The sequence below is a fragment of the Macaca mulatta genome, chromosome 16, assembly GCF_049350105.2.
Source record: "Macaca mulatta isolate MMU2019108-1 chromosome 16, T2T-MMU8v2.0, whole genome shotgun sequence".
NCBI lineage: Eukaryota > Metazoa > Chordata > Mammalia > Primates > Cercopithecidae > Macaca > Macaca mulatta.
Window position 1 is genome coordinate 92,198,661 of NC_133421.1, and position 13,991 is coordinate 92,212,651.

At 54.6% G+C, this 13,991-nt stretch overlaps 1 protein-coding gene and 1 non-coding gene across 3 annotated transcripts in view; one reads left to right on the plus strand and one right to left on the minus strand.

The window, feature by feature from the left end:
- The window catches only part of NARF (nuclear prelamin A recognition factor), a 165,835-nt gene extending 159,373 nt beyond the window's left edge, over window positions 1–6,462 (plus strand). For both annotated transcript variants that reach the window (XM_077973427.1, XM_015120652.3), the window contains 4 exons: window positions 1,981–2,044; window positions 3,068–3,205; window positions 3,731–3,888; window positions 6,122–6,462. In XM_077973427.1, the coding sequence (XP_077829553.1) occupies window positions 1,981–2,044; window positions 3,068–3,205; window positions 3,731–3,888; window positions 6,122–6,363 (602 nt within the window). In that variant the 3' untranslated portion in view covers window positions 6,364–6,462. The remainder of the gene's footprint in view (window positions 1–1,980; window positions 2,045–3,067; window positions 3,206–3,730; window positions 3,889–6,121) is intronic.
- Window positions 6,463–12,966: 6,504 nt separating this feature from the next.
- On the minus strand, window positions 12,967–13,038 carry TRNAM-CAU (transfer RNA methionine (anticodon CAU)). Its single transcript has one exon. It is a non-coding gene; the product is annotated as a tRNA-Met (tRNA).
- Between the last annotated feature and the right edge of the window lie 953 nt (window positions 13,039–13,991).

Sequence of the window (13,991 nt, forward strand, 5' to 3'; positions counted from 1 at the left end):
TAGCCTGGGCAACGAGAGTAAAACTTCGTCTCAAAAAAGAAAAAGATAAATCAGGTCTCTGGGAGAACCACTCGGGCAATATGGTGGCCCTGACTTTACATTACAGTCCGTGCAGGGTACTTACCTCTTGGTAGGAAAGTTGTCTATAGCCATAGTGGGTCTCCTTCTCACAAACCAAGTCTGCACTTAAAACACAAGTGAAGTTTTTTTCATTCAGAGTAAAATGAAAAAGGCACGTTTGCTTCAGTGACATTGCCTTTACCACTGTATTGGCCACTCCTTTCAGATATTAAGACCCTACAGTGAGTTCTGTGTGTGTTGTGGATGGAAGTCATTCCCTGGAATTAGGTAGAACCCATTCAGAAGAATGTTGACGTCAGTTGGTGGGGGAAGCTTAAGACTGTTAAAATTCTGGTGGAACTGTTTTAATTGGTCTCGGAAAACAGGTCCCGGCAGGTATGTAGATTAGTGGTACGTGAGGCAGAGAGGTCAGCTCTCAGGGACAGTCTTTAAGGATGCCTATGTCCCTCACAGTCCCCTGACTTGAAATTCTAGCATGCAGATGCCTCTGGAAAGGTCCCCACCCTACAGGCACAGGCTCCCTGTGGGGTGACGTGGCAGGGGTGTTGAAGGATGAGGGACAGAAGGGCCCTCAGCACTGCCATCCTTCACTCTCAGAGGAAGGGCCCGGGGGCCATCTGCTTGTGTTGACAAAATAAAAACATGCGCAGCAGGCTATCAGAAGAACCATGTCCAGCCATCTTTTTTCTGAGTGCAGATTTATAGGAAATTATGCTATTTTCTTACCTGTGTTTCCAGCCATCTCACAGCATCTGATGTGATGCCACAGCCAGGTTTTAGAGGCTCAGTTTTTCTATTAAGGGTTTTTTCAGGCATTTTCACGTAAAAGGAAATACAGAAAGAGGTTCTCACTTTCAGTTGATCTCATTGCAGAATAACCATATGTCATGTAAATGTAGCTGGGTGCAGTGGCTCAGGCCTCTAGTTCTAGCCACTTAGGAGGCTATGGCCGGAGGATCACTTGAGCCCAGGAGTTTGAGACCTCACTGGGCAACACAGTGAGACGTTGTCTCTTTTTTTTTTTTGAGACGGAGTCTCACTCTGTTGCCCAGGCTCTGCAGTGGCTCCATCGCAGTTCACTACAACCTCCGCCTCCCAGGATCAAGCGATTCTCCTCCCTCAGTCTCCCAAGTAGCTGGGATTACAGGCGTGCACCACCACGTCAGGCTAACTTTTGTATTTTTAGTAGAGAGGCAGTTTCGCCATGTTGGCCAGACTGGAGACCTTGTTTCTTAAAAAAAAAAAAAAAAATGGGCTGGGCACAGTGGCTCACACTTGTAATCCCAGCACTTCAGGAGGCTGAGGCAGGCTGGTCACCTGAGGTCAGGAGGTCGAGACCTGTCTGGCCAGGTATGGTGGTGCACACCTATAATCCCAGCTACTCGGGAGGCTGAGGCAAGAGAATCGCTTGAACCCTTGAACCCGGGAGGCAGAGGTTACAGTGAGCCAAGATCGCACCACTGTACTCCAGCCTGGGCGGCGGAGGTGAGACTCCATCTCAAAAAAAAAAAAAATGCACCCAGTATATATTTCATCATCCTATTTCTGTGAGCTTGTTGTAACAAAAGTTTTCTGTTTCATGCAAAGTGGACCAAAAAAGTTTACAGATTTTCCGCATGGGAAAATCACGGAGAGATTGTTTACATAAATGCCGCAGTTCGAGGGCAGAAAGAGGAATGGAAAGAGGAATTCGAATTGAATTCTGCTTACATTTTATTAGTGTTTGATTTTATTGGCCTCGCTTTGCCCTGTAGATGGACTCCACTCCTGCTGTCTGTGATGGAGATTTCATAGGAGGGAGGTCATCCAGGGTCACTGATGTCAAATTTCCTGCAGGGGAAGAAAAGTTCCTGTGGCCACCTGTGTCTTTTCAGTGTCTCTTACTTCATTTGTCTGTAGGTGAAATTGCTCAAATAATGGACCAAGGTGACCTCTCAGTGAAGGATGCTGCCGTCGACACTCTGTAAGTGGCTTATCTGGGGAGAGTCCTCTGGAGGGCAGGACCTCCCGTCAGCCCTGCCAGCCGCCTGACAGGCCCAGGGCTGCCCTGCTTTATGACGAGGCCATGTGAAGCACTGAGATGCAGTCCCCCGGGCCCCCGCCACAACCCTCAGCCACCCTTCTAGCTGTTGAGTGGGATACCATTCACCAGGGCTGCCAGGGAGTCAGGAGGCTTGGCGGGCTTCCATGGTGCGATTGCCACCCCAAACCCTCGAGGAAGGACGGGAAGCATAAACAGCTTTGTGCTCGCTGGGGCAGGGCCGTTCATGTGTGCGCCAGCCCCCTTCTTCCTGAGTGCCGTCTGTGCCTCACGTTCCACTGTGGGGCAGTGGGGCAGCTCCCTCAGGCCCCTTTGCACCAAGAGTGGCAGGCTGGGTTCTGCTGGGGGCGGTGACCTTGATACCCAGCAAGGCCTGGGGCTCCTGCTGCACCCCAGGCACTGGGCAGAGAGCACCATAAAGGCAGCGGCGTGTGTCCTCGCCAACACTCTGCATCCCAGGTGCTGCCTTCATGCCCTTTTGGGGGAAGGTGAGATAGAAGTTAAGCATCTGTGGGGCCATGCATGGTGGCTCACACCTATAATCCCAGTACTTTGGGAGACTGAGGTAGGAGGATGGCTTGAGTCCAAGAGGCTGGGGTTGTAGTGAGCTATGATTGTGCCACTGCACTCCAGCCTGGGAGACAGAAAAAGACCCTGTCTCAAAGAAAAGAAAAAGACCATAAGCATCTGGAGCACCTGCAAGAGCCTGTGCATGGGCTCGGCGTGACTGAGAGTCCTCCGCCTGGCCCGAGCATCAGGCATGCCCTCCCGAGACCCCTCAAGATGCTAGAAATGGGACTTTCTCCAAAGTTTAAACATTTGTAGAGGATTTAGCTTCTTTGGTGGTGCCCTTGGATTGTGATGCCCTCTGGAAGTCTGGTTTCACGCTTGCTGTCACTGTACATCGGCATTCATGATGGACTTGTTTTTTCTCTGCCTGGTGAGGTTTGGAGACTTGAAGGAGGACAAGGTGACGCGCCATGATGGAGCCAGCTCGGACGGGCACCTGGCACACATCTTCAGACATGCGGCCAAGGAGCTGTTCAACGAGGATGTAGAGGAGGTCACTTACCGAGCCCTGAGGTGTGGGGCAGCGTCCACAGCCTGTCTGTGCCTGTGGTCAGCACGTGTGCACGTGTGATCTGTGCATGTGGCGGTTCTGTGTATGGAGTTTACACCAGTCACAATCGAAAGGGCTTTTTTGTGTTTATTTAGAACTTTTATTTTGCTGACATTCCAAACTCACATTAGAAAGTGTTCTTGGGTGGCTCACGCCTGTAATCCCAGCACTTTGGGAGGCCGAGGCGGGTGGATCACAAGATCAGGAGATTGAGACCATCCTGGCTAACACAGTGAAACCCCGTCTCTACTAAAAATCCAAAAAATTAGCCGGGTGTGGTGGCGGGCGCCTGTAGTCTCAGCTACTCGGGAGGCTGAGGCGGGAGAATGGTGTGAACCTGGGAGGTGGAGGTTGCAGTGAGCCGAGATCGTGCCACTGCACTTCAGCACGGGCGACAGAGCAAGACTCCTGTCTCAAGAAAAAACAAGTGTTCTAAAGTCACAGATAAAGGACTTGATGGATCAAAATTCTCTGTGTTCATTTTGTAGAAACAAAGACTTCCAAGAGGTCACCCTTGAGAAGAATGGGGAGGTGGTGTTACGCTTTGCTGCGGCCTATGGCTTTCGAAACATCCAGAACATGATCCTGAAGCTTAAGAAAGGAAAGTTCCCGTACCACTTTGTGGAGGTCCTCGCCTGTGCTGGAGGTGAGGTGCCAAGAGCAGCACCTGGCTCTGTCCCCCGTGGGTGCTCGGGCCACACTGGTCCTGCAGCTGCCAGAGAGACGGTGTTCTTGGCCACCCAGAGCCTCTCTCAGCCCCGAGAGCTTTGTAGGGTGTGGATGTTCCCATGGGGCTTGTGCTGGGACATTCTAGGCTCCATTGGTTTTGCTCTTTCCCTCACCCCACATAGCGTGTGGGCATTCTCTTGGGGACGTGCCCTCAGGAGGCCCCAGATGGCACCAGGTGAGAGTCAGCCCGTGGCAGCTGGCTTAGAGAACAAATCACAAGAGTCGAGGCCACTCTGCCTGGGAGAAACACCCCTGCCTCCTGCCAGGCGCCAAGGATGAGCCAGCTCTGTCCTGAGTGATGGGAGAGAGCAGTGAGAGGTGGAAGCGGGAAGGGGTGTGACCCAGCCTGGGCCTGAGGGGCTCCCTTGCTGCTTGGAGGGAGGGTGGGCCACCGTGGGCTACGATCATCCAGGCACGTGAGGAAGGGTCCCCACCTGGGGCAGGAGGAATGAGAGGACAAGAGGAGGCCAGGACAGGGTGGGGGTCTCCGGGAAGGATGTGCTGAGGGTGAGTGTCAGAGACGAAGGGGACCCCCTGCCCCTGACCCCTGGTGGGGAAATGAGGACCTTTGTGCCATTGTGAGTGGGGGGGGCACCACGAGGGACTTGAGTGGAAATGCTGGGTGCAGGTCAGTGGGAGGAGTGGCTCCACTGATGTTAGATGAATGGGACAAGGTGTGAAGCCACAGGACGGGAGGGGCCCCTGGGCAGGGCACAGACAAGGGTGCAGTTGGAGGCCCTGCCGTAGTGTCCTTCAACACAGAGGAGGGGAGGTCCCAGCCAGCACTGACAGGAGGGTGAGGGCAGAGAGGCGAGCATGTGGCCTTGGAGGCCTCACTGAGCATTCCGGAGGCATGGAAGGGTCAGTCCCACAGCTGGGCTGAGGAGCAGCCAGGAGGTGGGCCATGAAGCAGGGCCTCTGGGAGGGCCTCTGCATGCAGGCAGGTGGAGCTGGGGCCTGAGGAAGGAGAAGGTGCAAGCCAGCCCCCTGGGAAAGTGGAGGTTGGAGACCAACTGGGGTGCCACCTTGCAACCCATGGGGAGTGAAGTTTAACCGGGGAAATTTGCTCCAGATGTTTTAAATGAATACACTACTAAGAGTGACATCATCTAACATGCTGGAGAGTAAGTAGCATCAATAAATAGGAGACACATTTTTACTCAGGCCAGTGTTGGGTGTGTGGGCTCATGGCTGGGCTCACAGCTCAGCTGCCTCCGGTGCAGCCTCCAGGCAGCGCCCAGCACACTTAACACGTGTGGTGCAGGCAGGAGTGGTTTTACTGCTTGTTCACAATCCCTGTGCTATCTTGGTTTTGCCAAATTCCAAGAGAAGTTGGAAATCGGGATTTGCATACAAAGCCAGTCAGTTCTAAAAGGCAACTTAGGTTTTAGGTAAAACCATTTTATGGGTGATATAAATGGGTAAGAATGAGAGGTACATGGGTCCGGGTGCGGTGGCTCACGCCTGTAATTCCAGCACTTTGGGAGGCCAAGGCAGGCAGATTACCTGAAGTCAGGAGTTCGAGACCAGCCTGGCCAACATGGTGAAACCCTGCCTCTACTAAAAATTACAAAATTAGCCGGGCATGGTGGCACACACCCGTAATCCCAGGTACTTGGGAGGCTGAGGCGGGAGAATTGCTTGAGCCCAGGAGATGGAGGTTGCAGTGAGCCAAGATTAAGCCACTGCACTCCAGCCTGGCCGACGGAGAGAGACTCTGTCTCAAAAAAAAAAAAAAAAATGAGAGGCACACAGGGCTATGAGTCTGGGATTAGCGTCCCTGAGGGCCTTGGGGAAGACCCTGCCAGCCCTAGCCCTACACCACGCAACGTTCCACGTCCCCTTCATTCCTCTCCCGCTTGCAAACTGTCTTCCCTATGAGGCAAAAGCTTCCTTAAGACTATCGCGGCTGGGTGCGGTGGCTCATGCCAGTAGTCCCAGCTTGAAGCAGAAGGATTGCCGCTTGACTCCAGAAGTTCAAGATCAGCCTGGGCAACATAGCAAGACCCACCCCGCATCCCCCAGTCTCTACAAAAAATTTAAAAATTAGCCAGGCAAGGTGGTGTGTGTCTGTAGTCCTAGCTGCTCAGGAAGCTAACGCGGAAAGATCGCCTGAGCCCAGGATAAACTTACCTGTGTTTATCTTTCAGGATGCTTAAATGGCAGAGGCCAAGCCCAGACTCCAGATGGACATGCGGATAAGGCCCTGCTGCGGCAGATGGAAGGCATTTACGCTGACATCCCTGTGCGGCGTCCAGAGTCCAGTGCACACATGCAGGAGCTGTACCAGGAGTGGCTGGAGGGGATCAACTCCCCCAAAGCCCGAGAGGTGCTGCACACCACATACCAGAGCCAGGAGCGTGGCGCACACAGCCTGGACATCAAGTGGTGAAGTCAGGCCAGGGCCTTCCAGCTGCTCTTGGGGCCAGAGCCACTCTCAGTAGAGGGAGGGGCTGCCTTGAGTGGAGTATTAAAGACACTTAAGAAAACTGCTCAATGGGTTACTTTGGTTTCTCAGAGTTCCCTGCTATCCCGTTTATTGGAGGCCCCTCAGGCAGTTTCATGTGGTGCTATCTTCATAATAGGTGTGGGATTGGAACTTTTTTTTTTTTTTTTGAGGCGGAGTCTGTCGCCCAGGCTGGAATGCAATGGCGCCATCTCAGCTCACTGCAACCTCTGCTTCCCGGGTTCAAGCGATTTCTCCTGCCCCAGCCTTCCGAGTAGCTGGGACTACAGTCGCACACCGCCGTGCCCAGCTAGTTTTTGTATTTTTAGTAGAGATGGGGTTTCACTATGTTGGCCAGGCTGGTCTTGAACTCCTGACCTCCTGATCCACCCGCCTTGGCCTCCCAAAGTGCCAGGATTGCAGGCGTGAGCCACCGTGCCCGGCAGATTGGAACGTTTTAACATGAAAGGAGCACTTCCCCGATTTATCCCTTTATCCTAAGATTGTGAAAAAATCCCAAAGAGTGAGAATGGAGACAGACTACTGTATTTTAGGTGTTAAAAAAAATTCCAGAAAGTGTCCTGTGACGAGCTAAGACCCCCAGAGGTGGTAACACACATGCCTCGGAGGTGATTTGATGTGGGAATGAGGGCAGAGGCGGGGCAGCTGTGCCTGTGGCCCTGGGGTTGTTAGGGCAGGCAGTCCACAGTCCCAGATTCCTGCCCATTTTGGCTCTTTTACCCACTCATATTTTCCTTGAAAATGTTTTTGACAGAACATTAATTGTCAGCCTTTTAGACTCAGGAGACTCATACACAAATCTGAATTTCCAGCTTTTCTTAGAAAAACTAATTTCTGACAACACTAGGCCCCATTCCTCACAGCCAGTCACCACCCTCCTCCCATTCCTCACAGCCAGTCACCACCCTCCTGGACCATACTCAGCCCTGGGCCATTCCTCACAGCCAGTCACCACCCTCCTGGACCACACTCAGGGCCCTGGAGGCCTGGCGACCCAGGCCCCAGCTTAAACTTGTACATTCAGTCTTCGAGTTAGACTTGCATTGCGGCAAGGGAAGGGCCTGACAAAGGTGGCAGACACGAGAGTGGAAAATTGAGAAGGCTGCCCGCACAAGCTGGGTGGGTGCGGGCGAGCCCCAGCTCCTCAGCACTGTCATGAGGTGGGAGTCGGGTAAAGGCTCTGTCCGACCCTGAGGGGTTGAGGATGCTCGGGTGGTCCAGCCTCTCGCAGAACACTTCCCCGTCACCCTTGGCAGACAGGTTTCTTCTCACACACAGCCCTGGCCCATCCACCCGCCATGCAGCCCCCTGTGCTCAGGGTGATGGAGCCCCCTCCATTCTGGCACGGCACTGCGGGCATGAGCTTGCCTTAAAAAGAAAGGAGAGGCTGGGCATGGCAGCTCTTGCCCTATAATCCCAGCACACTGGGAGGCCACGGCGAGAGGAGTGCTTGAGTTCAGGAGTTTCTACATGGTGAGACTCCGTCTCGACAAATTTTTTTTTTTTTTTTTTTGAGACAGAGCCTCAGTTTGTCACCCAGGCTGGAATGCAGTGGCGCGATCTCGGCTCACAGCAACCTCCACCTCCTGGGTTCGAGTGATTCTCCTGTCTCAGCCTCTGGAGCAGCTGGGCTCACAGGCGCATACCACTGCGCCCGGATATTTTTTGTATTTTTAGTTGAGACAGGGTTTCGCCATGTTGATCAGGCTGGAACTTCTGACCTCAGGTGATCCGACCACCTCAGTCTCCCAAAGTGTTGGGATTACCGGCGGGAGCCACTGCACCTGGCAAAAAAAAAATTTTTTAAAAGGAGAAAGCAGTTTAACCATGGACAGTGAAACAGAGCTGGCAGACACCTGAAAATCCGCGGAACTGCGCAGCTGCACCCTAGGGCTCATCCCAGGAGAAGAGAGATGTCAGTGTGGCCGGAGGTGTCCTGAAGCACTGGGATTGGGTTAACTCGACTGGTGGCCTTCCCAGCCCTCCGTGCTGCAGAGCCTCTGTACGCTCGGCTGCCTTCGTCTCACTCTGTTGTGCCTGTGCACCTGTCCTGTGGATAACTGCGTATATTGTGTTCCATTGCCTGTCTTGCTGGATGACTGCATAGATCATGTTCAGTTGTGTATTTGTTTTGCTTTCAGTCTATATACAGTTGGGTTTCCAACCTCTGATTCTGGAATAAACAGTTGCAGCGTGTCTGAGTGAACGGTTGAGTGAGCCTAGCCACCTGCTGCCCCAGCAGGGCCACATCTCGTGGTGCATGGCCGTCCTCACCACGGCCACGCCAGGTGGCCTCGCCTGTGCTTCCTGAGCTGCCACCTGGTGTGGAGTCAGGAGAGTCCTCTGTCTTCCTCCAGGAAGATGCTCACCAGGCCCAGAGCACCAGGAGGCGGCAGAGGGCCACCCTGCTACAGTGAAGAAATCACCTCCCGCGGTAACCACTGCACAGGGCACCACAGCTGGCCTGCCATGAAGCCATCCCTGCAGGTCGTGTGGGGCGGCCAGGCTGAGGGACTGGGCACCAACATGAGATGATGGGGTCCCCGTGCCTGCTGGTGGGTTATAGCTATGGGGACCGTGTGCATTTTGTTCTGCACAGGCGAAAAGTGGCGAGAGTTCCTTCATTATAACGGGAACGCTATTAGCGGCCAGACCAAGGCGCCTAGATGTGGTGCGAGGCAGCACGCTGGTCGGGGAGGATGGATGGTGTGCCCGGCCCGTGCCCGCTGGTGAGCCAGGCTGGTCCTGGTGCGAGGCAGCACACTGGTCGGGGAGGATGGATGGTGTGCCCGGCCCGTGCCCGCTGGTGAGCCAGGCTGGTCCTGGTGCGAGGCAGCACACTGGTCGGGGAGGATGGATGGTGTGCCCGGCCCGTGCCCGCTGGTGAGCCAGGCTGGTCCTGGTGCGAGGCAGCACACTGGTCGGGGAGGATGGATGGTGTGCCCGGCCCGTGCCCGCTGGTGAGCCAGGCTGGTCCTGGTGCGAGGCAGCACACTGGTCGGGGAGGATGGATGGTGTGCCCGGCCCGTGCCCGCTGGTGAGCCAGGCTGGTCCTGGTGCGAGGCAGCACACTGGTCGGGGAGGATGGATGGTGTGCCCGGCCCGTGCCCGCTGGTGAGCCAGGCTGGTCCTGGTGCGAGGCAGCACACTGGTCGGGGAGGATGGATGGTGTGCCCGGCCCGTGCCCGCTGGTGAGTCAGGCTGGTCCGGGGGGATGGTGTGCCCAGCCCATGCCCGCTAGTGAGCCAGGCTGGTCCTGGCGTGAGGAGGAGGAGGAGAAGATGAGCCCTGGTGGCATTCCGTGCTGGCACCACCATGTAGGAACACGGCCATGTGTGCTCTGGTGCTGCTGTGTACTGCAGGGGCCCGAACATGTCTGATCTGATAAACGTGTGTTACCGTCCCAGTGAATAGATCTGCTCTTCGGTGCCTGTGGTCTGAGCAGCAAAGCCCAGATTTCTCAATTCCATTTCCACCTGTCCTGAGAGCTTATACTTGTTGCAGCCAGTGTAGACTGTCCACACTGGTCCTTCCTTAGTGTTGCTGGAGTTGCAAACAGGCTCATCCACTGTGCCCGCCTGTTGGTTTGCCACTTGCCTGGGGTGTGGATCTAGGGTGAACCCTTGGGTGTGTGCTGGCTTTGAGGGTGTCCCATGGCCTCATCTGCGGGCCCAGAGCTGAGCAACTGAGGCGTTTGGACACATGGCCTCCCACAGTCGTGTGACCTTCACGCTGAGTCTAGACCAGAGATGTCAGAGGAGGGAACGGTGGCCCAGGCAGGGCTGACTTGCCAAGGCCACTTGGCCTCTAGATGGGGCCCGGTGTTGATGTTTCCACCGCAAACAGAGCATCTGTGTAAAGCAGATCAACCCTCAACTCATGGTGAGGAGCCCTCAGTCGGCCGCTGCAGAGGGCGAGCTGTGGGTTTTGGGTAGAGGCCGGCTCTGCTTTCTGAGGAGGAGCCTTGTGTTCTGAAATCAAGGAGAGCAGGTGCCAGGGCTGAATGTTTCAAAGCTGAAATGCAAATTGTCCGATAGGCAAAGGTTTTTATTAAGTATTCAGCACAGTAAGAAGAGGCTGCTGGCTGGAGTGCAGTTTGGCAGTAACACCCCAACTTGATAAAAGTCGTATAGCTCACGCCTGTAATCCCAGCACTTTGGGAGGCCGAGACGGGCGGATCACAAGGTCAGGAGATCGAGACCATCCTGGCTAACATGGTGAAACCCCGTCTCTACTGAAAACATGAAACATTAGCTGGGCGTAGTGGCGGGCGCCTGTAGTCCCAGCTACTCGGGAGGCTGAGGCAGGAGAATGGCGTGAACCCGGGAGGCAGAGCTTGCAGTGAGCCGAGATCCGGCCACTGCACTCCAGCCTGGGCAACAGAGCAAGACTCCATCTCAAAAAAAAAAAAAAAAAGGTCGTATACCTTAGCTGTTAGGAACTGTCCCTGGAGCAGTCCACCTCACAGGTGCCCAGTGCGCAGGACCTGGAGGATGTCTGTTCTACGTCTGCATTTGCTGTAAACAAGCTGCAACAGCGAACTAAAAGCCCACCGGGGCAAGTGTCAGGACATCCAAAGCTGGGGTTCTAGGAGTGGTTAAAGTACAAAATGGATGTTTATGTCCTGACATGGACTTTTTTTTTTTTTTTCTTCGAGACAGGGTCTGGCCCCGTCACCCAGGTTGGAGTACAGTGGCACCATCATGGCTCACTGCAGACTCAACCTCTCAGACTCAATCAATCCTCCCACTTCAGCCTCCTGAGTAGTTGGGACTGCAGGCATGCGCCGCTACTCCCAGCTAATTTTTTGTACTTTCTGTGGAGACAGGGTTTTGCCATGTTGCCCAGGTTGGTCTGGAACTCCTGGACTCAAGTGATCTTCTCCCTTGAGCCTCCCAAAAGTACTGGGATTACAGGCGTGAGCCACCGCACCAGCCTGGTTTGAAATTTGATTAGAATAAGAAGGAAAACCTGCAAGGCAGAGTGACAGACACGGCATCTGCATGGTGAGTGTGGACGAGTGGCAGTGGAATTGGGAGGAGGGACTGGAGCGGGAGCAGTGGCTGCTAACCACTGCCAACACTTCGCCTCCTCTCTGATGCCCCTAAGCCTTCCTCTCACATCGATCTTGGCAGAATCCTCCTGTTCCTCTGTCTTCGGCTTTAGCCACCATCAGGGTGTCTGTCCTGCAATTTCCCCCCTCCTTTTTGCCCTGTCATGGAAAGACCATGTAGCAGCCGGCAGTCCTTCCCCACTCCAGGCCCAGAGCACAGTGTTTGCAACTGTCCTGGGCTCTGGTACCTGAGGAGTCTGTCCCTGAGCCAGTCTGGACACAGACAGCCAGGCAGCAGCACGGGCACTTTGGGATGTCAGTGCCATCCTCATGGGTACTGTGTCCACGTGGGATGCCGGGGCCTGGTGGTGGGATGTACGGGGAGTACTGCGGCTGCATTTCTCTCCTGTTGGAGCGAGGTTCTCACCTCCAGCTTCTGATGTCAGTGGAGCGGGAATGCCAACCCAGAGGGCCATAACATCCCAGCCCCAGCCCCCCCCCCCTTTTTTTTTTTTTTCTGAGACAGGGTCTCATTCTGTCACCCAGGCTGGAGTGCGGTGGTGCAATCTCAGCTCACTGCAGCTTCGACCTACCAGGCTCAAGAGACTCTCCCACCTCCCAGGTAGCTGGGACCACAGGCGCATACCACCATGCCCGGCTAATTTTTGTATTTTTTGTGGAGACAGGGTTTCACCATGTTGCCCAGGCTGGTCTCCAACTCCTGACCTCAAGCGATCCGCCTGCCTCAGCCTCCCAAAGTGCTGTGGTTACAGGTGTGAGCCACTGCACCTGGCCTTGATCTTCTAGCCAAAACTAGAGAGAGAGAAAGACAGAAAGAAAGAACGTTAAAAGGGAAAGAAAAGGCAGGAACCCCTAAGCCCACACCCTCAGGAAAGGAAGGGAAGAGAGGATGGGGATCCAGCCAGACCCTTTTGGCAGGAGAACACTTGCTGGGTTCAGGAGGGGTCCCTGGTGAGTTGGTTGATGGCAGGAGGCTCCCTGGCAGCCGGACAGGGAGAAGGGTGCCAGCCTCTGCAGGCACCTTTGGCCACGTGGAGGAGCAGATCTAAGTGTGGCCAGGGAGGTTTCAAAGCCTCAAAAACGCTGCAGACAAAGGATGCATGTACTGTGCCCAGACCCTGTTCTCTAAGCCATGAGCAGGTACTGATGGGGGGGTCCCGGGCAAGGTGGACACACAGAGAAGAGGACTGAGGAGTACAAAACCCCTTCCCCGCTCTCAGGGAGGGTTCTTGCCCAAGCCAGGGAGTGCAGAGGGCAATAAGCCCACTACTGCCATCCTCATCCTTCCCGGGACTAGGCTGTGAGGCAAGGTGGGTTCACATCGAGATTTGAACTCGGATTGCTGCCGCTGCCCATCCTCCGCGCCTTGACACGACCAGGGATGTTTACTGGGGCCTGGGGAGGAATTAGAAAGGGGCCCACAGGCTGCCCAGTCAGGAAGGAAAACAAGTCCGTAGCAGAGGATGGTTTCGATCCATCGACCTCTGGGTTATGGGCCCAGCACGCTTCCGCTGCGCCACTCTGCTGACTGTGAGGGGGGAGCGTGAGTCAGATCATGACCACACGAGTCATCTCCCTGCAGGCGGCGACCTCTACTGGCCAACAGGGGCCAACCGAGGACTGACTGGGCAAGGCACATGCTCAGCCTACTCCTCTTCTCTCAACTTCTTATAGATAAAACTCTCTGAATTCATGTCCTTTTCTGCTGTTAAAACATTGGCTGGAGGCCGGGCTTGGGGGCTCACACCTGTAATCCCAGCACTTCAGGAGGCCAAGGTAGGCAGATCACCTGAGGTCGGGAGTTTGAGACCAGCCTGACCAACATGGAGAAACCGCATCTCTACTAAAAATACAAAATTAGCTGCGTGTGGTGGCGCTCACCTGTAATCCCAGCTACTCGGGAGGCTGAGGCAGAATTGCTTGAACCCAGGAAGTGGAGGTTGTGGTGAGCTGAGATCATGCCATTGCACTCCAGCCTGGGCGACAAGAATGAAACTCTGTCTCAAAAAATAAGAAAATAAAATAAAATTAAATTAAAAACTGTTGGCCGGGCACAGTGGCTCACGCTGTAATCCCAGCACTCTGGGAGGCTGAGGCAGGAGGATCACTTGAGCTCAGGAGTTTGAGACCAGCCTGGGCAACACAGGGAGACCCCGGCCTCTACAAAAAATACAAAAAGAAAACATGGCCAGGGGTTGGCAGCGAGCGCCTGTAGTCCCAGCTACTGAGGAGGCTGAGGTGGGAGGATCGCTTGAGCCCAGGAAGCAGAGAGCAGAGATCGTGCCACTGCGCTCCAGCCTGGGCAACAGAGCCAGACCCCAGTCTCAAAAAAAACAAAACAAAACAAAACAAAAAAACCTGAAACTCCTGGGATCCAACTGAAAGTATGAGCCGGGACACTGAAAGGAGACAGGTGCAGCTAGTCCAATGAACTAACTGTCTGTGAGGAGCCACGGTCAGCACGGAGGCCTGAGCCCAG